Source organism: Eschrichtius robustus, chromosome 15 (assembly GCF_028021215.1).
Source record: "Eschrichtius robustus isolate mEscRob2 chromosome 15, mEscRob2.pri, whole genome shotgun sequence".
In the NCBI taxonomy this organism is placed as follows: domain Eukaryota; kingdom Metazoa; phylum Chordata; class Mammalia; order Artiodactyla; family Eschrichtiidae; genus Eschrichtius; species Eschrichtius robustus.
In genome coordinates, this window is record NC_090838.1 from 86588111 (window position 1) to 86612060 (window position 23950).

At 51.5% G+C, this 23950-nt stretch overlaps 1 protein-coding gene across 2 annotated transcripts in view; it reads left to right on the forward strand.

The window, feature by feature from the left end:
• Positions 1-20758, forward strand: part of CNNM4 (cyclin and CBS domain divalent metal cation transport mediator 4) — a 34773-nt gene extending 14015 nt beyond the window's left edge. Inside the window, exons 2-8 of one of the 2 annotated variants that reach the window (XM_068565151.1) lie at positions 12438-12581; positions 12873-13007; positions 14019-14188; positions 14451-14547; positions 16121-16183; positions 19746-19930; positions 20235-20758. In XM_068565151.1, the coding sequence (XP_068421252.1) occupies positions 12438-12581; positions 12873-13007; positions 14019-14188; positions 14451-14547; positions 16121-16183; positions 19746-19930; positions 20235-20432 (992 nt within the window). In that variant the 3' untranslated portion in view covers positions 20433-20758. The remainder of the gene's footprint in view (positions 1-12437; positions 12582-12872; positions 13008-14018; positions 14189-14450; positions 14548-16120; positions 16184-19745; positions 19931-20234) is intronic. The other variant, XM_068565152.1, reaches the window with a different exon arrangement.
• The last annotated feature ends 3192 nt before the right edge of the window (positions 20759-23950 follow it).

Below are 23950 nucleotides of genomic sequence, written 5' to 3' on the forward strand. Positions count from 1 at the left end.
ACAGAGACACTCCTGTCACTCAGGAAATCCAAGGGTTTTTGAAGCTCCGTGCCAGGAACTAGGGTCAGAGACCAGATATATGCTTTATTATACTTCACAAGTATAGAGAAATGTAGTTAATTTTTGTATAGTGACTCTGAATTCATTGACCTTGCCAAACTCACTATTTAATTCAAATAGTTTATTTTAGATTCTTTTGGCTTTTTTACACGTATAATTATGTTGCCTATGAATAATGGCAATTTTATTTATTTACTGCTAAACTTTATATATTTTATATCTTGTTCTTGCCTTATTTCACTGCCTAGGACATATAGGATCATGTTGACCTGGTGACAGTGGGCATTCTTATTTAAATATCTGCTGAGATGACTGAATGATTAATCTCCCTTTTTCTGAATTATACTGATTGATTTTTTTTTTAATTTTATTTATTTATTTTATTTATGGCTGTGTTGGGTCTTCGTTTCTGTACCAGGGCTTTCTCCAGCTGTGGCAAGCGGGGGCCACTCTTCATCGCGGTGCGCGGGCCTCTCACTATCGCGGCCTCTCTCGTTGCGGAGCACAGGCTCCAGACGCGCAGGCTCAGTAATTGTGGCTCACGGGCCCAGTTGCTCCGTGGCATGTGGGATCTTCCCAGACCAGGGCTCGAACCCGTGTCCCCTGCATTGGCAGGCAGATTCTCAACCACTGCGCCACCAGGGAAGCCCCCTGATTGATTTTTGAACGTTAATCCTTAAACATTTGTTGTATAACTGGAATAAACCTGACTTAGTCGTGATGTATTCTTTTTACGCGTCATTGGATTTGATTTGCCAATATCTTTGTTTAGAATTTCGGCATCTACGTTCATAAGAGAGATTGGCCTGTAAGTATTTGTTCTGCCATTAAAGAAGCAATTGAGGAAGATATTATTACAAGGTGTCCCCGTTAGGTTTTTGTTTGTTTGTTGTGGCAGGAAAAGTAATTGCTTAATAATTGAGTCTTTTTCCTTCTTTTAACTAATATTTCAGTTTAGGCGAGCAGATTTGAACATAGCAAGTAATTATCTCACCCTCTCCCTCCCCGTTTCCTGCTTCTCCTTCAGACAACCAGTATAAGCCTCTTAAATCACGGGAAATGTTGCTGCAGTTTTTCTCCTTCTTTAGGGTTTTTTTTTTTTTTTTTCCTCCCTCAGATTTTGATATCAAGGTCTAGAATGATTTTAATAGTTTACGAATTATTTGGAAACGTGTATGATTACCAGGAACCAACTGGGCTTCACCAATGGAAACAAAACAAAAAACCTTTTTTTTTGTGACGGGGGATAGGATTACTAGGTTAGTTCAGGAGAAAACTAGTCCCAGAATTAATGTTATCTTGATGTTAACATTTAAGAGAATTTCCTATTATCTCTTCATGAATAACATGCAACATATGGGCTCATTAACAGTGGTCCGGTTTTTAGGTTGATTTGCCCGTAGATTATTAGCTGGTTGCACAAACAGATCCAAAAGAGCAGGTGCCTCTAAAGGCAGTAAGTGTGCTGAGTCTGTGAGCGGTCCTGCGGGGAGTGGTGAGGAAGGGGCTTCTCCTTGGGGGCAGGGGGCTGGGGCGGGAGGCCAGATGGCCAGGAGCTGGGAGTCCATGGGGAAAGGCCAGGGGGGCTCCTGAGACCAGAGGACTGGTGGAAAGAGAGAGAAGCAGTTTGCTGGAAGGGTCCAAAGTCAAAAGGAGGCTGGTGGTGCCTTCCTCCCCTCACCGGCATGTCAGCCGGGCCAGCATCTTCTCTCCACTTTATTTCTTTCCACTGTGTAATGTAGCTCTAGTTCTCTGTGTTCCTCCCCACCCTCTGCACCATCCCTGGCTGTGTCCTCCAGGAGAGGTTTCCACATCACTGAGGACCAAGACACCAGCACTTGGTCTGAACTCACTCCTGAGATAACTTAAGAAACTTAAAAAAAAAAAACCAACCCTCTCCTTTGACCCAGGTATTCCCCTTCTAGAAATCTATCTTAAGGACATGGAGATAGATCCAAATATATTTATTATGAGGATTTTCATATTGGCAAAAAAAGGGGAAGGACACAGTTTAAGAGCCTAATGGGGCTTGAGATTATGTACACATGTGTGCAATGAAATATTATCAGGCCATTCAATTTTTACAAATATTTCTATGACATGGGCAAATACAAAGAATGCAAAGTATTTAAAAAACGGAGTACAAAACTATTTACATTATGATCCAATTTGTGGAGAAAATATATATTATAATATTTTATCTATATATGTTAATTTTAAAAGACCAAAGCAAACAAGCAGTTACCAGTACTTATCTTTGGAAGGTAGGATTAAAAGTGATCTTAATTTCCTTCTTTCTACTTTTGTTACCACAATCAGAAAAAAAAACCATGTAAAAATTAGTTAGATGTAAAAAAAAATTACAAGAAAACTGGGGAAGTTAGAGCGCTGACTGTTGATGGTCTTAAGGAATTATATGTTTGTGTGATGTGTGTGATGATACTATTGTGGTTTTGTTTTTTTAAAGGGTCCTTAACTTTTAGAGATACTCACCAAAGTGCTTGGGTAAAAGTTACAGATGTTTACAGATAAGATCTGGGATTTCCTTCATAATAAACTAGTGGAGCGGGTGGGGCGAAAGAGGAAACAGGACTGGCCAGAAGAGTTGTTAATTGTTTAAGGTAGGTGAAGGGTGTAATGATATTATTTCCTCTACTTTTGTATATGCGTTTATTTTCCATCATAAAAGGTTAAAAATTAGAGACTACTAGTTAACTGAAAAATCAAAGCCATGAAGACCTGTCCTGAGAATTAGAGAACAGTCTTAGGGTTCCCTGACATCCATTTATCAACAGCTTGACCCCTGGGGCGCTTGGGTTAAAAGAAGGCTATTTGGAGAAGTCCCATTTCTGAATCCCAGCTTGCTCACCTCCTCACAGTGCTATTCTGGGCAGGACCTTTCTGAGCTGGGGTTTCCTCCTGTGAAGAGCGGGGTTGGTCGTAGGAGATGCTCTGATGGGGGGAGGGGAGGGGCGGGACAGCACCCTGCCCTCCTCCCCCAGAAGTGCTCGGCCTGCCTGCTCAGTGCCTGGGGGGAAGTAGACCCTGAGGGGGGACACCCAAGCGTCTACGGTGCAAAGGGACAGCGAAGGTGTGGCCACCTTTCCAAGGCTGTTCTAAACAGAGCTCTTTAAACTTTTTTGATTGTGGACCCTATTAGGAAAAAAATTTTTTTTAATTTGTATCTCCATTCATTCGAAAATTATATACATGTACTGTTTTTCTAATACATATATTATGAAACAAAGAAAAACAATTTTAAAGAAGTAAAAATGGAATAACTGTTATTTTTAAATGTCTTGCTAATAGTTATCACTTCCTATTATCTCTAGCACATACTTTATATACTTTCTCAAGGCACAAAATGCCCTTGCGCTGGGATTCATCATTACTGACAGTGGCTGGACGTCTGTGTTTCACATAGTTTTCTTTGTTTTGAATCATTTTGGCCAATCACTCAGCGCTGACTCCATCCTTACTGATTTTCCCCCGATGCTGGTTGAGGCGGCGGGTGGTGAGAGGGGCAGCTCTGGCCTTTGTTGGCATCTGTGCTCTTCATTCTGGGATTTCCTTGCCCGGGTCTTGTTAAGCAGCTGTCCATTTTGCGAGCTTTGCTTTGGTCCCGCGTACTCCACATCGTGTGTAAATCCCTGTCTGCACTTGCTCCCAGTCTGCTGGAGTATGAGTGAGTGTGTGTGCGCAGGACATCCGGAGCCCCGTGGTCACCTGCGGTGACTGGTGACTGGCTGGCTTGCAGGCCTGGTCCAGGCCCACCCGTGGTCAGTCTGTGTAGAAACAAAAGCTAAAGTTGCTTATTTATCTTGGATTAAAAATAAACAGAAACTGTGTAAGGGATGAGTACCCCCTTGGGAGACCCTGTTCTGAAAGGTCCCGGATGGGCCGTGCTGCGTTGTTGTCTTGCTCGGGGTGGCTCGGCTGGTCGATCTCCTGGTCAGTCTCTAGAACCCCTTTTACCTGCAGACCCCTGTCTATTTTGTCAAGTGGGCCCCAGTGTCTCCATTTCCATTTCTTTCCATGCAGCTGTCCTCCTATCACTGTCTTTTTTTTTTTTTTCCTGCTTTACTCTGTTTTACCTTTTGTCTTGCCTTACATTTTCATTCTTTCCTTTTAAAAACATAACCCGTTGGGGCTTCCCTGGTGGCGCAGTGGTTAAGAATCCGCCTGCCAACGCAGGGAACACGGGTTCGAGCCCTGGTCCGGGAAGATCCCACATGCCATGGAGCAGCTAAGCCCGTGCGCCACAACTACTGAGCCTGCGCTCTAGGGCCCACGAGCCACAACTACTGAGCCCGCGAGCCACAACTACTGAGCCCGTGCGCCTAGAGCCTGTGCTCCGCAACGGGAGAGGCCACCGCAATGAGAAGCCCGCGCACCGCAGCGAGGAGTAGCCCCCGCTCGCCGCAGCGAGGTGTAGCCCCCGCTCGCCGCAACTGGAGAGGGCCGGCGCACAGCAGCGAGGACCCAATGCAGCCAAAAATAAATAAAAATAAAATACATAAATTTATCAAAACCAAACAAAAACATAGCCCGCTATAATGCGGTATTTTCATTGGTGATATTCATTGGCTAGCTTGCCTGTCGGGCACCTGCTGTATATTGAGCCTCATCTGGACAAGGAGGCGTGAGTCAAGAACCGCCCAATATAATTTCTGTGGGTGAGAGTGTAAACAGGGACCCACACTGGGGAGGGCAATTGGGAGTTTTCTATCAAATTTGCCCTTTAACCTGTGACTCCACAACTATAGATGTATCTCACGTGGGTCGAAAATAGTGGACGTACAGGGATTATCTTTACAGCATTATTTGCAGTAGAAAAAAACCTGGCAACAATAATGTGTCCATCAGCAGAAGGGAGAGGGTCAGATCCAGATCCATCCTGGTGCCCACAATCAGAGCTCTCGGGCCGCGGAGTGGGGAGCAGCTCTGCGCTCCAGTGACCTCTCTGAGGGCAACACGCTAGGTGCAGAAAAGTGTACCTTGTATTTTTAATTAAAATAAAAATAAAAGTAATATATTTACTGTAGAAACTTTTAGAAAAGTGGAAAATGATTAAGAAATAAAAGTCAAAGTCACCCTCATCCTACCACCCCAAATGTTTTTGTTGCGTTTTCTTCTAGTGAGTCAGCAATGAACTGTATTGCTTCTCTCCCTCAAAATGAGACATCCTTCTTCTCTTTTCTGATTATAAATGTAAAAATTAAAAAGTAATACATATTGACTTTAAAATGCATCAAGCAAAAGCAAAAGAAACCAGTATCGCTCTTACTGTCCTGTTTTGTAACTTTCTGCTTTACACAAACAGTGAACCACTGTCTTTTAAAATAAATCTATATCTACATCAGCCTTTTTAGTGGCTGCAATACTGTGTCATAAACCACACTGGGTGGACCCTCCTGGGCACACCTTGCACATGGCCTGGGCACTTCCTTTGTGTTAAGGTCTTTCCTAGAAGTGAAAGAAACAGAGTCCAAGGTCATACATTTTACATCTTGACGCATACTGCCAGGTCATGACGGAAAAATGTCATTGTTCTCTCCAGTACTGCACTCTTTTAGTCACCAAAGTCTTATATTTTAATTTGTATTAAAATTAAGGACCTCCTCAGTGTTTTTTTTTTAATTAAAAAAATTAAAAATTTTTTTCTCACTGTTCTTTTAAATTGCTTATTGATTAAACAACTTCCACCCGGCCCTCCCCAGTCCGGCCGGCCCCCCTCTGCTCTGGATGCTCTGCAGTATTCTTTTTGCATGTAACTCTCCCACCCCCTTGGAGCTGAGTTGGGAGGGCTGTGCTGTGCCCCTCTGGTTCCTCTGTCACCCTGGCCTCTGGCTTCTTTCTGGGATGGGCCACGGCTCCTCCTGCTGGCTGAGGTCAGCGCGATTAATCATCAGCCTAATCCTGCCCTGGCCAGGTGGAGGGAGGCGGAGGAGGGGGATTCCCAGGAAATCAGGGTGCCTGTTGTCTGCAAGTGCAGACCCATGGCCCAAGGCTATGTCTTGGGCCATGGGTCTGCACTTGGCAGCTGGCTGCCTGGCCAGCTCCTCTCCCCATGGGGGGGGCCTGAGCGCTCAGGGCCAGTCTTGGAACCTGGGATGGCAGGAGGTGGGACCTGCCGGGAGGCCAGCGAGGGAGGCCAGCGAGAGATGCCGAGGACACCACCTTGGGTGGCAGTAATCCCACGTCTGATCTGGGGCCCCTGGATCTTCCCCATGAGAAAAGGCAACTGGAGCTGGCCAGTAGGGCCTCTCCGAGCCCTTGTGGACTTTGAAACCCAGCACCTAGTAATGTTTTTTTCTTATGATCTTTGAGAGACTATAAAGGTTTTTTACCGGGGGTGGGGGGGGGTGGGGGGGGTGGGCGGAGGAGGCCACAGCTGTTTGCTAAAATGGGCCTTGTGGGCGGTGGAGGGCTGGGCTTTCCAGGGCCCCTGGAGACCTCCCTGTATGTTTCTAGCAGAGTTTGGAGCATCTGCTGTGCACCGGGCGAGGGATGGGGGGCTCGTGGAGAGAAGTGAATCACGGTGCAGGCCAGGCTAGCTGCGTCCTGGTCCTGGTCCGTAGGGAGCTGGATGCCAGGCAGCCGATGGCACAGTCCGCAGCCTTCCAAGTGCTGGGAAAGGAAGAACTGGGGTGGGGTGGCGCAGGGGCAGTGAGTGCTAACGGGCCCGGTGGAAGGGTAAAGAGGTGGGGGAGGGTTGTTGAGGGACTCAGGCAGGTCCTCCCTCTGCTTGCCCCCTCTTCCAGGTGGGAGAGGGCAGTGAAAGAGGCCCAGGCTTGCTGTCTGCATCTGCCGATCCGGCGGGGGTTTCTAGAGGCCTCGTGCAGCTTTCTGACCTGGGCAAAGGCTGACAAGGGCGGAGAGGGCAAGCTTGCAGCCAGATGTGGCCCAGAGGTGACCTCAGGACAGCAATTTCAAGGTGCCTCCTTCCCTTCCCCACAGCCAGGTTGCCCCTTCCTAGCAGTGCTTGAATTTAGAAGGCTGAGGAAGCCCCAAGCCCTAGCAAAGCAGTGTGAGAGTATTTTTAAGAGTTTCTTTCTTTCTTATGTGTTTCTTTCTAATTCTACCATCGATTATGGAAATTTTAGAATTTCTATTTAGGAAAGTATAAAAAAGAAAACAGAAACCATACTGAACCCCCCATACTGTTAGGTTAAACCATATGAATTGAAATTGTCTTTTTTTTTTTTTTTGGTCAAAAATAGTCAAATATCAGCAATTTCATATGGGTCAGCCAAATATAATCATTTTGCTACATTTTCTCAGCCTTTTTTTCTTTGAATAAGGACTGCCTTGGAAAATGTGGGATTCTCAGCTTTTGGAGTAGATGTATTACGTCAATTTTCATGTTTCATTTCTCACCCCACTTCTCCCCGCAAAATCCAATTATCCAGTTGAATGGATACTAATAATCAAATGAGGTAACTCATTAAAATGAAATTCTATATTAGATTTAAATTCCATACAATGAGAATCATAAATGTAAGTCCTAAGTTGATCCTCTTATTCTAAATGGTAAATCAGTTAATAGTAATTTCTGAATTACTGTTCGAAGCTGCTTTTTTTTTTTTTAAGTCATCACCCCCTGTTGCTTTTTTTTTTTTTTTAATATTTATTTATTTATTTGGTTGCACCGGGTCTTAGTTGCGGCTTGCCGGCTCCTTAGTTGTGGCACATGGGCTCCTTAGTTGTGGCATACAGACTCTTAGTTGCGGCATGCATGTGGGATCTAGTTCCCTGACCAGGGATCGAACCTGGGCCCCCTGCTTTGGGAGCATGGAGTTTTAACCACTGCGCCACCAGGGAAGTCCATACAGAAACTTCTTGATTACTAAAATTCAGAATAATTCTTTGCCTAGTCTCCGTCCCTCTCCCCCTTCCCCCATTGGTTATGTTTCTTTTCCTAAGGCACATCCACATGAACTGTATTATCCATTCCACAAATATTCTTTGAACACCTACTGTGTGCTGCTTGCTGTTTTGAGTTTCGGGAACACAGACGACAGCCTCTGATATGATGGAGCTGTCAATCTAGTGGGAGAAGATGGGCCATAAAACGATAAACACAATGAACAAGAATGTTCTTTTTTTTTTTTTAATTTATTTATTTTTGGCTGCGTTGGGTCTTCGTTGCTGCATGCGGGCTTTCTCTAGTTGTGGTGAGCGGGGGCTACTCTTCATTGCGGTGCGTGGGCTTCTCACTGCGGTGGCTTCTCTTGTTGCGGAGCACAGGCTCTAGGTGCGCAGGCTTCAGTAGTTGTGGCTCGCGGGCTCAGTAGTTGTGGCTCGCGGGCTCTACAGCGCAGGCTCAGTAGTTGTGGTGCACGGGCTTAGCTGCTCCGCGGCATGTGGGAGTTTCCCGGGCCAGGGCTCGAACCTGTGTCCCCTGCATCAGCAGCCGGATTCTTAACCACTCCGCCACCAGGGAAGCCCTCTATTGTTTATTGTAGGTGATAAACTAAAGACCAGGGTTGCGGGGCTGGAGGAAGGGTTGCAGTACTCAGTGAGGCCCTCTGGGTAGGCCAAGGTGACATTTGAGCAGTGAAGGAAGACCCGAAGCAGGCTGAGTTGGGCAGGTATGTGGGCAAGGAACAGGCCAGGCTGAGGGAGCAGCCTTAGGAGTTTGAGGAAGAGCCAGGAGGCCGAGCGGCACAAGTGTGAGGGAGCAGGGCAGCAGGAGGGCTTTGGGCCCCAGGCCGCTGCGAGGAGTATGCAGTCTACCTGGAGTGAGACAGAGCCCCTGGAGGGTGTGGGGCACAGCATGAGGTGGCGTTATAACTTCTCCTGTAAGAGGGTCCCCCTTGCTGCTGTGTTGAGAGTAGACTCGGGTCCAGGATGAAGACTTGGGTTCTCACCCTCTGGGTGAGAGGAGGTGCACGTGGCTCAGCACGCGGCAGTAGCAGTGGAGGCTCCCAGAAGAGGTTGGATTCTGGGTGTCCATTGCAGGCAGAGCTGACGGGATCCGCTGAGTGGGCTGGATGTAGAAGGGTAGAGAAACAGAGGAATCAGGGACTTCCCTGGCGATCCAGTGGTTAGGACTCTGCGCTTCCACTGCAGGGGGCTCGGGTTCGAACCCTGGTTGGGGAACTAAGATCCCGCATGCCGCACAGCGTGGCCAAAGAAAAAAAGAAATAGAGGTGGCAAAGTTTATTCCTCCAGGGCCCCATCCACTGGATGGATGGAGATTGGGGAGGTCTGGGGGAAGGGCAGGAGCTAGGTTTTGGCCGAGTTAAGTTCAAGATGTTAGACATCCACGTGGAGCTAGCTGTCAGCGAGCAGCTAGATATGTGAGTCTGGAGGGCACAGGAGAGGGCTGGGCTGCTCATAGTTATTTGAGACGCCTTGACGTATAGTTTGTATTTAAAGTCCAGAGGCAAGGGACCAGGTGCAAGGACTGAGCCCTGGGACCCTCTCTTCTCAAGGAGAAGAAGCAGCCCTGAGGTCAGAGGAACACCAGGAGAGCCGTGTCCTGGAAGCCGAGGAGAGGCAGGATTTCCAGGGGGAGGGAGAGAGTTGGCCCCTTGTCAGAGACTGTGGCCTGGGCAGGTCATCTGAGAATGAGACCCCACCGTTGGAGGTCATTGGTGACCTTGGCAAGAGAGGTTCTCTGACCAGGTGGGGAGATGGTTCTGCTACGACCCAAGAATGGCTCCTCTGGGCAGATAAATTAGAAGAAGGCAGACACGGCCCAGGGTCCTGTGCCCGGGCCAGCAGAGGATGACTGACTGGCCCCCAGCCCAGCACCTTTGCATGGGGCCCAACTGGCCAGCCACAGTCAGTGCAGTGTTCCAAGCTCTTAGCCGCAGAGCAGGGCTGGCCGTGGGCAGTGCCCCGGGTTGCCTTACCTACGGGGTACCTGTCTGCAAGGTGCTGCCACTAGAGGGCACCCACACCCACCAGTGGATTCCACAAACCAAGGTGCCCCAGAGAGGAGCGAGGAGGGCTGAGAGGGGCTCAAGGAATCTGCTCGTTTCATCCACAGGAGGGGCATTATGGTCCTTCAGAGAAGCCACCCACCTTTCCCTGTGAGGCCCAGTGTGACCCGTGACTGTTTTGTGGGTCAGGACTTGTTCTGAGTCTGTGGGTTAATTAGAGGGTTCAGTGGGGAGGGGGAGGTTTTCTCAGATTACTGGAGCTGTGTCTTCTCCGCAGGGGCTCTGACTTCTGGGCTGTGAGCAAGGACCTGGGGACTGAGCCTCACCCACCCTGTTCTCCGGGGCTCAGTCTGTGGCAGGTTAGGCAGGGAGGGTCCTTGCTCACCCCCTCTCACCAGTTTCCCTTTGTTCCCTTTAATTTTGTTTTTCCCCCTTCATTTTTTCTCAATTAAAAAAAAAAACTGTAGAAGTAAAACATGCCTAGAACAATATAGAAGGGTATAAAGTAAGGGATAACAAGGCCCCTCCCTCAAACTCCAAATATCCTCGAAGGTGGCCATGGTTATCTCCTCCAGACACTAACAGGGTAGTTTACAGCTCACCGCCCCTCGCAGGCAGATGGCAGCACGCATTCTGTCCCGTTATAGCCTCTCCAGGGCTTCCTTCCACAATGTGGTTCATCCGGCTGTGCCGCATTCTCCCCAGAACAGCAGTGGCTCCTGTTAAGGACTCCTGCTCCATTGCTCTCGAGGTTTGAGGTTGTTAAAAAGAATGTTCTGATGAACCCCTTTGCTTTTTCTGTCTTTCTACATTTTGAAAATTATATCCGTAGAGTAAGTTCCTACCTGTGGAATTTCCAAGTCCAAGCTTAGGGACCCTGAATTCTGAGACATGCCTCCAACTTGGCCTCCTGAAATGAGTGCCCGTTTACCTGCCCACCCACCAGAGTGCCTGTGGGGGCCTGCGTGTCTCCCCAGCACTGGGCACTCCCAGGCTCATTAGGGTGTGCTGTCTGGAAGCAGCAAAAGCTACCTTGCTCTAAGTCTGGTTCCCGCCTGATGACACAGCTTAACTGGCTGCCCCAGGCCCCTCAGAGCATCGTTTCTGTCTCCAGAGAGCGCTCCGGGATGGGCAGCAGTGGCAGGTGAAGAGGCCGGGGGGCCGGACACCAGGGTTCTGGCCCTGACTGGCTGCTGCCTGCTCAGGACCTTGGCCGAGCTCTGGGTCTTGCCGGCTCAGCTCTGGAAGACACTGGAAAGTTTTAATCGAGTCCATGGCTCTGCCTGACAAAGTGCTGAAAGTTTTTTGACCACGACTGGAAATAAGGATACCACAGTGACCGGCACATTGTGGAAAAGTTTCACACACAAAAAAACCAACCACACAAACGAAAAACAGTACTTCCCCCCATGTGGTGTACTCTGCGATTTTTCACTTTATTTTTAGAAATGCTGGTCCCGAGAACTGGCATGTCTCTGTTCTCCCTCAGAGGCCCCTAGGAGTTATGAAGATGCATCCTGGGGCTGGGATTCCCTGAGGCCTTAGAGACCTGGAGAACATCCTCTGCGGACCGTGCGCTAGAGTCAGGGCTGAGACGGGGTCATGCAGGGGAAGCTGAGCAGGAGACCCTGACTTGACCTTCACAGCTCTCCGGGCCTTCTCCCCTTAGGCTGCTCTAGACCCGTGTCCTCGTGTGTGGGTCACACAGTCCCGTTCAACCCAGAGTGGGGGCCGGGCCCTTCTTGGCTGTCACCGTGTCATTGTCACGCGCTGGGGCGAGGGGCACGAGAGCAGTGTGGGACCCCAAAGGAGGGCCTGGGAAGCCCTGCCACCCCGCAGAGCTTCTGTGGAGGGTCCTTCCTCCCCACCCTCTGCCTCCTAACTTTCTTTCTTGCTTCTAAGGGTGACCCTCCTCTAATTATAGTACCTGCCTGGCCTAATTATAGCCTGGGCTAATTTGTTAATGGCTTTGGGAACTGAGAGCCCTTGCCTTGGGCAGGATCACGGCCCCTGGGTACACGCAGGCAAGTTTTGCCAGGGAGCACCAGGTGAAGGAACGTGAGTGGCCTCTGAGGCCCATGGGGGGTGGCGTGGGCCCCCTGGGGAGCCCCATGTCCAGCTGGTGCACGCAGGGCTCTGACCAATGCTGCCTCTGTCCACGAGTTGTCAGGGTGGGTCTCTCCCCTTCCCAGGGGTCCCAGGAGCCCCTGATGCGCGGCACCAGGCAGGGCCTTGCCATTTTCATTCTATTTAAACAAATGGTCCTTAATTAAATGCCTTTACATTGAAAAATACTTTTGGTTTTCCTTTCCATAAAAGCAATGTCTGTTTGCAGTAGGAGCTTCAGGAAATGCAGAAAGGGGAAAAAAGGCCGTTCATGACCCCACCCCAGTGACTCATGACCCCAAATGCGTTAACTTTTGGTCGAGGAGTCTCATGACTGGTCCCTCTGCTCTTGTTTGACTCATTATATTGTCCCCGCAGGGAAGTCCCACCTGGCCATCGTGCAGAAGGTGAACAACGAGGGCGAAGGTGACCCCTTCTACGAGGTGCTGGGCCTGGTCACCCTGGAGGACGTCATCGAGGAGATCATCAAGTCCGAGATCCTGGACGAGTCTGATATGTACAGTGAGTCCCCTTCCCACCCTTCCCTGCCCTGCTCTGCTCAGACTGGCACCTGCTGTCCCCAGGGGGGAAGGCCGCTGTGGGGACGGGAGGCTGGGCACCAGCCAGGGCTGCTCGGAGCATCCACAGGAGCCACCTTCCTTCCTCCCAGCATTTGTGTCTCAGCCCAGACACTGCTGCTTCTGCTTCTGGTGGAAGAAGGGCCCGCGGAGCTGGGAGCCGGCGGGTGGGTACCAGTCTGTTCCCCAGTCCTTGGGGGATTCTGTTCTCAGTTCCACATTCCCTCTCTTGCAGCTGACAACCGAAGCCGGAAACGGGTATCTGAGAAGAACAAACGTGACTTCTCAGCCTTCAAGGATGCTGACAATGAACTCAAGGTGAAAATTTCACCTCAGCTGCTTCTGGCTGCTCACCGCTTCCTGTCCACGGGTAAGAGCAAGAGGGGGGCCTTCGGGTGTCGGTGGGATACAGCCCCGGAGGGAGACGCACTGGGCCTCTGGTTACTCCTCCCCAGGGGACAAGGGCTACAGCAGATGAAGGGCCTGGGGCACGCGCCGCTGCCTCTGGAAGGGGGCGAGGTGTTTTCCTTCCATCCCCACTGACGATCCCTGCGGTTTGTTTTCCCCGTTAATGGGTTGCTGCTACAAACTTCCAGGAACCGTCTGGGTTTGTTTGGGCTGTTATGTGCTGGGAGGACCTGAGGTGGGCACCGGGCTCCCCGTTGAGGAGGGAGAAGGAGGCCCTTCCATATGCCCCCTCCCCCTGGGTACAGCCCACAGCCCTGCCTGCTCATCCTCTCTGAGCGTCTGGATCCAGCTCCCTTCTCGTCTCTCTGCCTCCCCTCCGCCTGCATCTGCTGGGCCCCTCGGGACCTGACTTCTAGGTCAGTGACTTTTCTCTCTTCTCACCCCTGACTCAAAGCTCCCTTGGAGACCCGGGTGATTGATTAGGAAAACGCCCGCCTGCTCTGTCCTCTCCCCTCGGTCTGACTTCCTTCCCAGCCCTCACTTGCTAAAGCTGTGATCCTTCCCTCTCCTGTGCTTTTCCTGCCGGGCTGTTGATGATGTGGATACTGACAGTAGTGATAGTCACGTTTATTAGGCACTTCGCATGTGGCAAGCGTGTGTCTAAGTGTCCTACATCGGTTATCCCATTTCACCAAACAGCGACCCCATGAAGTTTTAAATCCCCATTTTACAGATGAGAAAACTGAGGCACGGGTGAAGGAGTTTGCCTGAGGTCATGTTCTATTAGTGCAGGAGCCACTGTTCAGGCCCAACCGGTGACAGACTTGCGTGTACTGAGGCCGGAGCCAAGGTCACGTCCTCTGGGGAGGCAGGGCCAGGCAGTGAGGAGCCGTCCAGCACAGCAGTGACCATCTTCCAGGCACTGCCCGGCCCAGCCTGGCCTCATGTGAAATCCTCCTCTCTCCTCCTCCAGAGGTTCCCCAGTTCAGCCCCGCTCTGATATCAGAGAAGATCCTGCTGCGGCTGCTCAAGTACCCGGATGTCATTCAGGAGCTCAAGTTCGATGAACACAACAAGTACTACGTCCGCCATTACCTGTACACCCGCAACAAGCCGGCTGACTACTTTATCCTCATCCTGCAGGTGCGCCTGCCCCGCCCCGCCCTCCGTGCCCGCGCTGCCCTCTCACCTGCTTTCCTGCCCTTGAGCCTCTGCTCCCCGTTGCCCGTCCTCCTCCTGCAAGGCCACTGTTGCGCCCCCGGGTCTCCAGGGCTCTGGAACTAGCTCCTCCATGGGGCACACAGCCCTGTGCACTCCTCGCTTCTCCCTCGTGCCTCAGGCTTTTTCTTCCCGGGTGTTTTTTCCTTCTCAACTCTGTTTGTAACCCTGACCTGCGTTCTTTCAGGGGAAGGTAGAGGTGGAGGCCGGGAAGGAGAACATGAAGTTTGAGACGGGCGCCTTCTCCTACTACGGGACCATGGCCCTGTCCTCGTTCCCCTCTGGTGAGTCTCTGGGCCATGTCTGGGCCGCCCTCCAGCACTCCTGGAGGGGGAGAGACTCGGACTGGCTCCCCAGAACCTAGGGCCGCCTAGAAGGGTCATAACCCAGGTGGCTCGGGGGAGAGGAGGCCAGCGAGGGCCAGAGCTGCCAGGGCCTCGGGGAAGTGGCCTGGAAGAGCAGTGACTCGCCCCTTGGGACAGGGTTCAGAGGGTGGAGAGAAGAGATGAGAAGGGGATTCTGACGAAAGCCCGGAGGGAGCTGAGAAACGTGTTCTGAGGTGGGGAGACCAGCCCACCAGGAGATGAGGAAAAGGGTGGATATGAGTCAGGGAGCTGCAGGAAGTTGATGGTATTTGCTTGCGATATGAAGCAGGAGGCCATTAGTGGCCCTTGAGCGGGAGGACCTATGACAGCAGAGTGGGCCAACTGGGCAAGCGGGCCACAGTGGCCCTCCTTAGCCGTGACGGTGGGAGGCCAGTTGAGAGGGAGGCAGGTGGAGGGAGGCTGCAGGGCCTCACTTGTGAAGACTGGGCCAGGGGAGTCAGGGTGGGGGAAGGGGACCCACAGCTCCCACGTTTGGAGGCCAGGCCAGGGCCTGTTTTCTGGCCGCGCAGTTTGCAGATGCCTTCGGCTTTTCAGGGGGCTGAGCCACTGCCTTTTGGTTAAGGGGCCGTTCTGATGGAATAAAGGGACCTGGGGGCAAAGAAAGGACTGGACCGCCTCTGAGAAGGGCCACTCTGGCCACCCCGGCGCCCTCTGCTTCTCCAGTCCTGGGTGGCTCAGGCTCCCCTTGCTGGAGGGGGTGCCCTGCAGACGAGGCCCAAGTCTCGCCCGGCTCGGCTCCTTGCCAGTTGTATGACCCCTCCGGCCCCAGGTTGCTGCGGGCTGGGGGGTGAAAGTCTGCTTTGGTGCCGGGGACAGGCACATGGTGAGGGGACTGCTGCAGCTCCTGGGGAGCCTCCGTGCTGTGCCTGCTACTGTCCTTTGACAACGAGGACCCCCGTGCGGGGGGCTGGGCACTCGTGCATACTGACTCAGCTCAGCTCCTCCACCAGCGTGAGCAGGCTCCTGGGGGAGGGGAGTGGGAAACAAGGCTGCAGAGCTGGGTTTTGGAACAGGTGGCCCCTGCCCAGGTGCCCCAGGCCTGGGGAGGACTTCTCTGCCCCTCCTGAGAGCACCTCTTGCGGTCCAGCTTGGGGAAATCTTGTGCAGCAGGGCACACAGTCACGGGACGTTCCTCCAAGCACCCTTTCTCTGCAGCCACGCCTCAGAGCCTGGTTAGGGTCCTGGGCTCTGTCTTTTGATGTGGAGGCCCCTGGTTCCCACTTGCAGTGGCTGGAAGGGAGGGGAGACGACTTCCGGGGGCTCTGGGCGCACCCCACCAGCTTCTGCCCTTCTCTGATCAGGGCTCTGGTCAGCTCTGAGCACCCTCCCCGTCAGAGCCGGGTCCCCTCTACTGTTGTGCCTCCCTCTCTGCTCGAGGGAACCTGGCCCCCAGCAAGTCTGCTTCTCCATCCTGTACCTACGGCTCCACGTCCACCCCACCCATCACTGACCTTTTCCTCTTTTGCTCCAGTGCCTTCCACCCTGGTCAGGTGTCCGCCTGGCAAGCGGAACTCCCTGCTCTCCTGGCTCTCAGGTAACATGGCATGGCTGGAGAATTTGCACTGCCACCTGCCGCCCGAGCCCGCACACTGCAGCTGCATTAACCGCTCCCAGCAGGCACTGGGGGCCCCGCCCCCACCCAGCACCTGTGCCATCCCACCTGCTCACACTTGTGGGCCAGCCTGGCCAGTGCTGGCTCTGCTTGGCCTGGGGCCCAATTACTATGTGCCTTTGCCCAGGTCCTGGAAGGGTTTCCCCAAAGGTCCTTCGGTCTTTGAGAAGAGACACACACGCCTGCAGGTGACAGGCTGGGAGTGGAGGGTGGCTCCCGGCCAGGCCAAGGGAGCCCAGCTGCTCAGGGCCACTCACGGGCCTCAGCAGGATGACTTGTCACCCCATCAGCTTTCTCTAAAAAACTTTCCAGCTTTCCTCGCAGGCTTTGGTTTTCACTCTTTGGCTGCTGGTTCCACCTGCCAGGGGGAGGCAGCAGCTGGGTGGTTAGAAGTGTGGCCGCAGTCATACTGCCCTGGTTGAATGGGGTCTCCGTAGACAGCAGCTAAATGATTCCGGGAGCTGACTTACCTTTTCTAAGTCTTAGTTTCCTCCTGTGAAATGGGAACAATACATGTGCCCTCTTCTTAGAATTGTTGGCAGCAGTGAGAGAATTGATACAAAATGTTTAGTTAGAGCTCAGTTACTATTTGTTTTTTCTCTATTACAACCAAAATGTGACATTCCAATCAGAAAGTGTTTAGGAAAATTCCAAAAGCCACAGAAACATGCTATTTCTGGCCTTTGATATGTCACACTCCCGAGCCTTGTCCCAGGGTCGGTGGGAACTGTGTTGGCCCCAGAATCACTCAGTTCGAGGGATTCCTATCCCATGTATACTGCTGCAGCAGAGGTCCGGATGTCAGGATTCTGGCCCGGGCTGCTGAGGCTGGAGGAGAAGAGCATTACGAGTGCCTTTGAGCTCCGGTCTCAGTGCGTAACTTAGAGAAGGTCCCGGGGCCCCAGCAGTGCTAAAAACCTGTCACTTCAGTCAACTGTTTCCCCTATTATGTTTGTACAGCTGGGTTTTTTTCCATCTTAAATGTACAAACACACACTTTTTTTTTAAAAATTATTTATTTATTATTTATTTATTATTTTAATTTTTGGCTGTGTTGGGGCTTCGTTTCTGTGTGAGGGCTTTCTCCAGTTGCGGCGAGTGGGGGCCACTCTTCATCGCGGTGTGCGGGCCTCTCACTATCGCGGCCTCTCTTGTTGAGGAGCAGAGGCTCCAGGCGCTCAGGCTCAGTAGTTGTGGCTCACGGGCCCAGTTGCTCCGCGGCATGTGGGATCTTCCCAGACCAGGGCTCGAACCCGTGTCCCCTGCATTGGCAGGCAGATTCTCAACCACTGCGCCACCAGGGAAGCCCCACACACTTTTTTTAATTGATCCTCTTTAAAAAAAAAAAAAAGTAAAAAGGTGATTTAGAAGTCACTTGTCCCGTTCAAACACAGCCAACTTTTGGCAGTGATGGGAAGTACAAAGCAATTAATGGTCTTTGAGCAGGGGGCTGTCTGATGAGAACAGAATGGGCCATGTCAGCCCTCACTGGCCAACCCCTCAGCGTCACTCTCCTCTTCTGCTCTTGCTTCTGTCTCATAGATGGCCGGGAGTTGATGCATACATGGTTTGAATCCTGATGTCTTTACCTAATATGGGAACCGAGACACTTTTCCATAAGCTTTCTAGTTAGAGCTACACAGGGTTTCACCAAGCAGGCGTGCCTTCATTTGTTTTTTTCCCCCTTATGCATATTCATGGGGGTCTATATTCTAAGTATAACAGCATGATGTAAACCTCTTTACGGAAAAACTTCTTCTGTATTTAAGATTATGTCCTTAGAATATTCTTCCAGAAATGGACTTACCAAGTCAAACCCCCTGTTTTTTTGTTTTGTTTTGTTTTAATCATAAAAGTAACATAGCTTATTTAGAAAATTGGGAAGGTGGAAAAAAATCTTAAGAAAATTAAGAAGCATCATAATTTCATTATTCAGAAACAAACACTTCATATTTTGTTATATTTCTAGACCTCTGTTTTTAATAGGCCATGTGACTAATTTATTATTATTATTTTTTTTCACACACACACACACACACACACACTGTATTTTATTTTTACAAGAGATAAATAGACTGACACCAAGCATTGTACATGGATGACCACAACAAAAGCAACAATGATTGCAATTACCAACATGTGACTAATTTATGTTGGTTTAAATTCAGTTCCTGTTCCTGGAGTGTTAATAAGCATTAATTAAAATCATTCTATCATCCAAATAATTAATGTTAAATATTAAGCAATATCCCTAGTGTTTCTGTTCTTTGCTAGAACTTAATCAGAGGTGTTGCCTGAGTTAGAATGAGTGATACATGCACATGGTCCTCTAGTGGTTGTATATCACCTAATCATAGAATATCCAGACTGTATTTTCCTAGTTTTATGAATGAAACGCAAACGTAGAGTATTACTCAGTTCAGTCGCACTTGGTTCAGCCACCCAGATTCAATGGTTGCTCTTTTCACTGGTCTGTTAGAATAGCTAACTCAGCAGTTAGTAACTTACTAGTTAACTAAGCAAATCAGCTTAGTCCACTTCCTGTTTGTTTAAAACAAGCCAGTATGCCTCCACAATTAACTTCTTGGTGCATTTCATTGTTTTCTGCGTGTTCCCAAAAATACGAGCTAATGATGTACAATAATGTGTGTGCCCTTCCTTTTCCAAAATAGGGAGCTGGTTCCTTCCTCGTTGGAGGTTGAGTCATTCCCCTTTCCTGGTTACAGTCGACCGAATGGAGGCCTGTGCTTCCCCTAGTGGCGGGAAGAGGCACTGCCACCGCTAGCCCAGGCTCTGCCTCATGGGAGGCGGACTGGGACCCAGCCCCCAGACACCCCAGAGTGGGAAGCCTGGAGCTCTGGGGCCTCTAGGTTCCTCTGAGAGGAACCTGCTGCACCCCCATCCCCCTGCCAGACTGGCTGGGCTCAGCAGACACAGGGCAGGACTGTTCCACACACAACAGGTTACGTGCAGAACACACTTTTGAGCTCTTACGAGCATTTTGAGATGTGAACAGTGTGTCGTGTTGGGGGGTGTATGACGTGTGGTGAGAGAGTGCAAACTGTAGGTTCTTCCTTTTCATATAATTTAAAACTATGCAGTTTATGTCCCTTGACAGAAGCTGTCCAGTGGCTCCTCTGCCATGCTCGGGTCATCGTTGTGTCACCCTTGCCTGATCAGCTGTTGGGGAAATGAGGGGTTTTGTAGCCATAAACTTTCTGTGTCTCTGGTTTTTGTTTTCTGTTTTGTTCATCTGTTTGGGTAGACTTTTTAATACTTACTGCACCACAGTCCTAAACAAACTAACTCATTGGCGTTGATGAGGTCAGACCTGCAGGCAGAGCTTCCGTTCGTTTGTGCCCGAGAACTACTTCCCGCTGCCGGTGGGGGCACCACTGCCCGGGTGTCCGTGGACAAGGTTGGACGGGAGGCTGTGAGGGACACCAGGCTGGCCCCCGGCCTGACAGCCTCTCTCCCTCCACAGACCGCTCCCCGTCCCACCCCGCACCCCTCAGCCGCTCGGCCTCCCTCAGCTACCCGGACCGCTCGGAAACGGCGTCGAGCACAGCCCCCTTGGCGGGCAGCAGCCACCAGTTCGGCAGCTCCATCCTGGGCCAGTACACCTCCGACTTCAGCGTCCGGGCGCTCATGGACCTCCAGTACATTAAGGTGAGCGCTCCCCATGGCCCTCTTCCCAGGCAGCACCATCCTCCTCATCCTGGGCGTCTGGATCACTCTGCCTCTGACCGGCAGCTTCTTTCTTTGATCCACCACACCCAGCACGGAGGGCGGCCCGGGATGCGTGTCCCTCCTACTCTAGCTCCTCACCCCCCCGCCCCGCCCCCTGGGTCACGCCCTCTCTCCTGGACTCGCAGCCTCCCTCCTGGCCGCCCGTTTCTCCGGGTCTCCTGTAGGGTTGGCCCCCCCCAAGCCCTGCTGTCAGTGAACCAGTCCCTCCCGCTTCCCCCTGCAGATCACCCGGCAACAGTACCAGAATGGGCTGCTGGCCTCACGCATGGAGAACTGCCCCCAGTTCCCCCCGGATGGGTGCACCATCTGTACCGAGAACTTGACCGACAAGTCCGAGCTGCCCCTGGTGGACGAGACCACGACTCTCCTGAACGAGCGCAACTCCTTGCTGCACAGAGCCTCCCTCGAGGGCGCCATCTGACGGGAGGGCCCGGGGTCCCCCGCCAGCCCCGCGGGGGCCTCCCCAGTGGGCCCACACGAAGACAGGGAGCCTGTTAGGCCGGAAGGGGTACAGATAGCCTGTCTGACTGAGCAGCCAGATGGCCCCCGACCCGAGGGGGATCTGGCCTCCGACAGGGACCTCTGAACAGCTGCGAGCTGGCGGCGGCCCACCCTGGACTGTGGGGCAATGGGCCGGCGACCAGGAGCGCTTCTAAACTAGGCTCATCTCACCTCTTTTTAATACCATATGGGGAAGGGAAGACAGGGTTAAGGAACTTTATTTAAAAACAATTTTTTTTTTTTTTTTCCACAAAAACTTTAAAAGGGGTAGGGTTTCTCACCCCGGGAAGCAATAGCCATAACCTGCTCCCAGCCGTGACCTTTTTGGCTATGTCCCTGACTCAGGAAGCCTACTCTTTCTGCATCTCCTCTGCCTCCTCCAGAGATGGCATCCCAGGGGCCTGCTGGAGGAAGTTTTTCTCTTGGGAAGGAAGACAGTTCTTCCCAGGAAGCAAAGAACCAAATAGCGCTGAGAACAATTGCCCGGACACGCGCTGAGGCTCGCCTGGTGTCGCCGAGGCCGAGGGATTCTGGGAACTGTGATCAGGGACGTGACACTCGCAACTGCGGAGAGGAGCACACCTCCTCCTGGTAATCGCTGGACCCAGGAATCTCCTAGAACTCTGCTGACGGGCTCTCCTGGTGAGTTGGGCTCCGCTGAGGACTCTCGCCCCGTCCCTCATATCTGCTCCTCCGGACAACTCTCCCCTTGTAATGGGGCTGAGTCCAAGTGTTAGGCAGGGTCTCACACCTTTAAGATTGCTAACCCCTGCTCCCCAGGCCCTGACCTCACTTTCACCAAAGGTTTTCCCCAGGTTGGGGGAGCGACTGCGTTAGAGGGGACTTGTCTGCGATGCTCCTTTCGGGGCCAGGAGGGAACCTGGTCATGGGCATCTACGTCATTAGCAATTCATTCCATTCCCCTTCCCACCCCACAGCGAAAGTCAGGTCTCAGTCACCGACCCACCAAGCCCTTCTTTCCGGACTCCCGGTTTCTAATCCAAAACCCCAGTGCCTCTTGGGGATTGAGGACAAGAGGACGTTGTAGGAAGCCAACCTAAGCAGGTTCTTCATGCCCTTTCCTCTGTGGCTGAGGCTCCCCTGGCTTTGTTCACGCACTTACAGATCCACCTAAAAGGCATACAGCTGGCAGCCCCGTCTTCCCCACGTGCGTGTTATCCTAGTGTGAGATGTCGTCCTGGCCTTTGCTGAAGCTCGTGGTCCTGGGCGCTCAGAGCCCCAGCCCCACGTGCAGTCCTGCCCCAGCACCTTTTCCCTGTGCTGCAGGCTTCCCGCCATCGGGGAGGCTGTAGGACCAAGGTCTACGGTGGCCCTTTGATTGGGTGGAACAGTTGCTGGGGGGGGGGGGCCCAAGATCAGGCGAGGGAGACTCCACAGGCCTTCCTGAGTGTTATTTATTCACTCCTTTCCTCAGCCTGTGAGTCTTGTTACCCCAAGTGCTCTGTTGGGGACCAGGAAATGTCTTGCACCAAGTATACTGGCCCCTGGTCATTTTAAAGTCCTTCCAGACACAGAATTGATTCCTACAAGTCTGCAGAGAAGGTGGTGACAGCCATGGGTTCTCAAGCCATAAGGAAAAAAGATACCAGACCTTTGTCCCCCGTTGGGGCCTGAAAACCCCTTAGTTTTCTCCAGGAGCAGCTTGCTTTCCGAGTCCACACAGGGGCTCGCAGAGCTGTGTTCCTGGGACCTGAGTGCCAGGTGGAGCAGACTCACGGCCTGAACCGAGTGTGTGTGAAGCCAAAGGAGCAGGTGCACACACTTCCACGGCTACCTCTTTGCACGCACAGTTACTTTCAAGAGATGGTCCCGCCTCCCCTCCTCTTCCCGTCCCCATTTATAATCACTTTTTGCAGAGGGTCATGATTATTTCCACATATTACTGGTCCGATGACTTCCTCCTCCCAGTGCAATTTTTCACCTCCTATTCCAATCTCTGGTTCCTGGGCTGAGCAGTACCCTGACCTGGCCCAGCCCTGCCTGTCTTCCCGTGGAAGGGAGACCTTCGCAAACGGCCTCTGGATTGGGTAGGCGAGTTACAGCCGCCGTAGCAAATAACTCATATTTATTTTGCATAAGATTTTAATTTGTATATTTTTGTGATTTATTTTGGCATTGTTATGAGTTTGACTCTCGGGGAGTTTTGTTGTTATGACTCTTGTGTCTTTTGTCACAAAACAATGATAATATTTGCTAAACGATATACGGAATTTATTTTTGATTGGTAATAAAAAAAGAAATATGTATAAATCTTGGTGAGTTTACAGTTGGCCTGTTTGAGTTCTGTCGATACTCGGTACCGGTCATAGAGCTAGAAGTGGCTGTGCTTGGCTGTCACCTATGACAGGGCACGGGGCAAGCATTCTGGTTCTGTTCAGCAGTAAAAAGGAAGCAGAAATGTAACTTACACAAATATATATAATCAAGGCTGTTGTCACAGGAGCTAGAGAGTGCCAGCTGCTGCTAGATAAGACAGGGCAAGTGTGCTCAACTGCCACCATTAGGAATCCAGTAAAATGGACACCAGAGGGTTGGGGGCAGCTGGGATGGGCAGATTGCCCCTCCTCTCTCCCCTGGGGGCTGAAGGAGAAAGGAGCTTGATCCAAAAGTATGATTGCATTGTCTTATAGCAGCAGGAGCCTCTCAGTCCATACTCAGGGGCTGGCTGTGGTTTCACAGTTGGAGCGCTCACCGCTGGAGAGCCCGCCTGAGAGGGACCTCACTGGATGTGCTCCCGAGGCTTCAGCCAGGCAGACTCCTGCCCACAGGTGCCTCGGCCTGTGTGTGCAGTTGAGTGCACCCAGGCCAGGGCCTCAAGCAAGCCTGGCTTGACAGGGCAAACTGGGGGGGAAATGTTTAAGGAAAGGGAGGCACTGGGTAGGCAGAAAGGAAAGAGGACATTTCAGATAAAAGGAATAACAAATACAAAGTCTTGGGCATAGGTGGGCAGAAATAAATTTCATTCATCCATCTGTTCCACACGTTTAAGCCCTTGCTACATGCCAGGTGCCACCAACCCCTCAGGCTGTCTTCTCCGCCTGGAACTTCCTCCCAGGTCTTTGTTGAGGCTCACCCCCTTGCTTCATCTAAGCCTCTGTTCAAATGCTACTTCCTTGAAGAAGCCTTCCCCCATCACCCCATCCAAAAGAGCTTGGCCCCAGTCCCTCTGTCCGTCTCCTTGTATTGCCATGTTTTTCTCCATAGCACTTATTGTCAGATATTAAAATACGGATTTGTATATTTTCTGTTGTCCTCACACTAGAACTTAACCTCCAGCAGGTCAGGGTCTTTCTTATTTCCACTGCAGTCCCAGCACTAGGACAGTACCTGGTACATTGCAGGCACTGGATGCGGGAAATACTTGTTGAATGAATGAGTGGGTCTTACAAGAAGGTGAGTACTGGATGCTATTGCAGG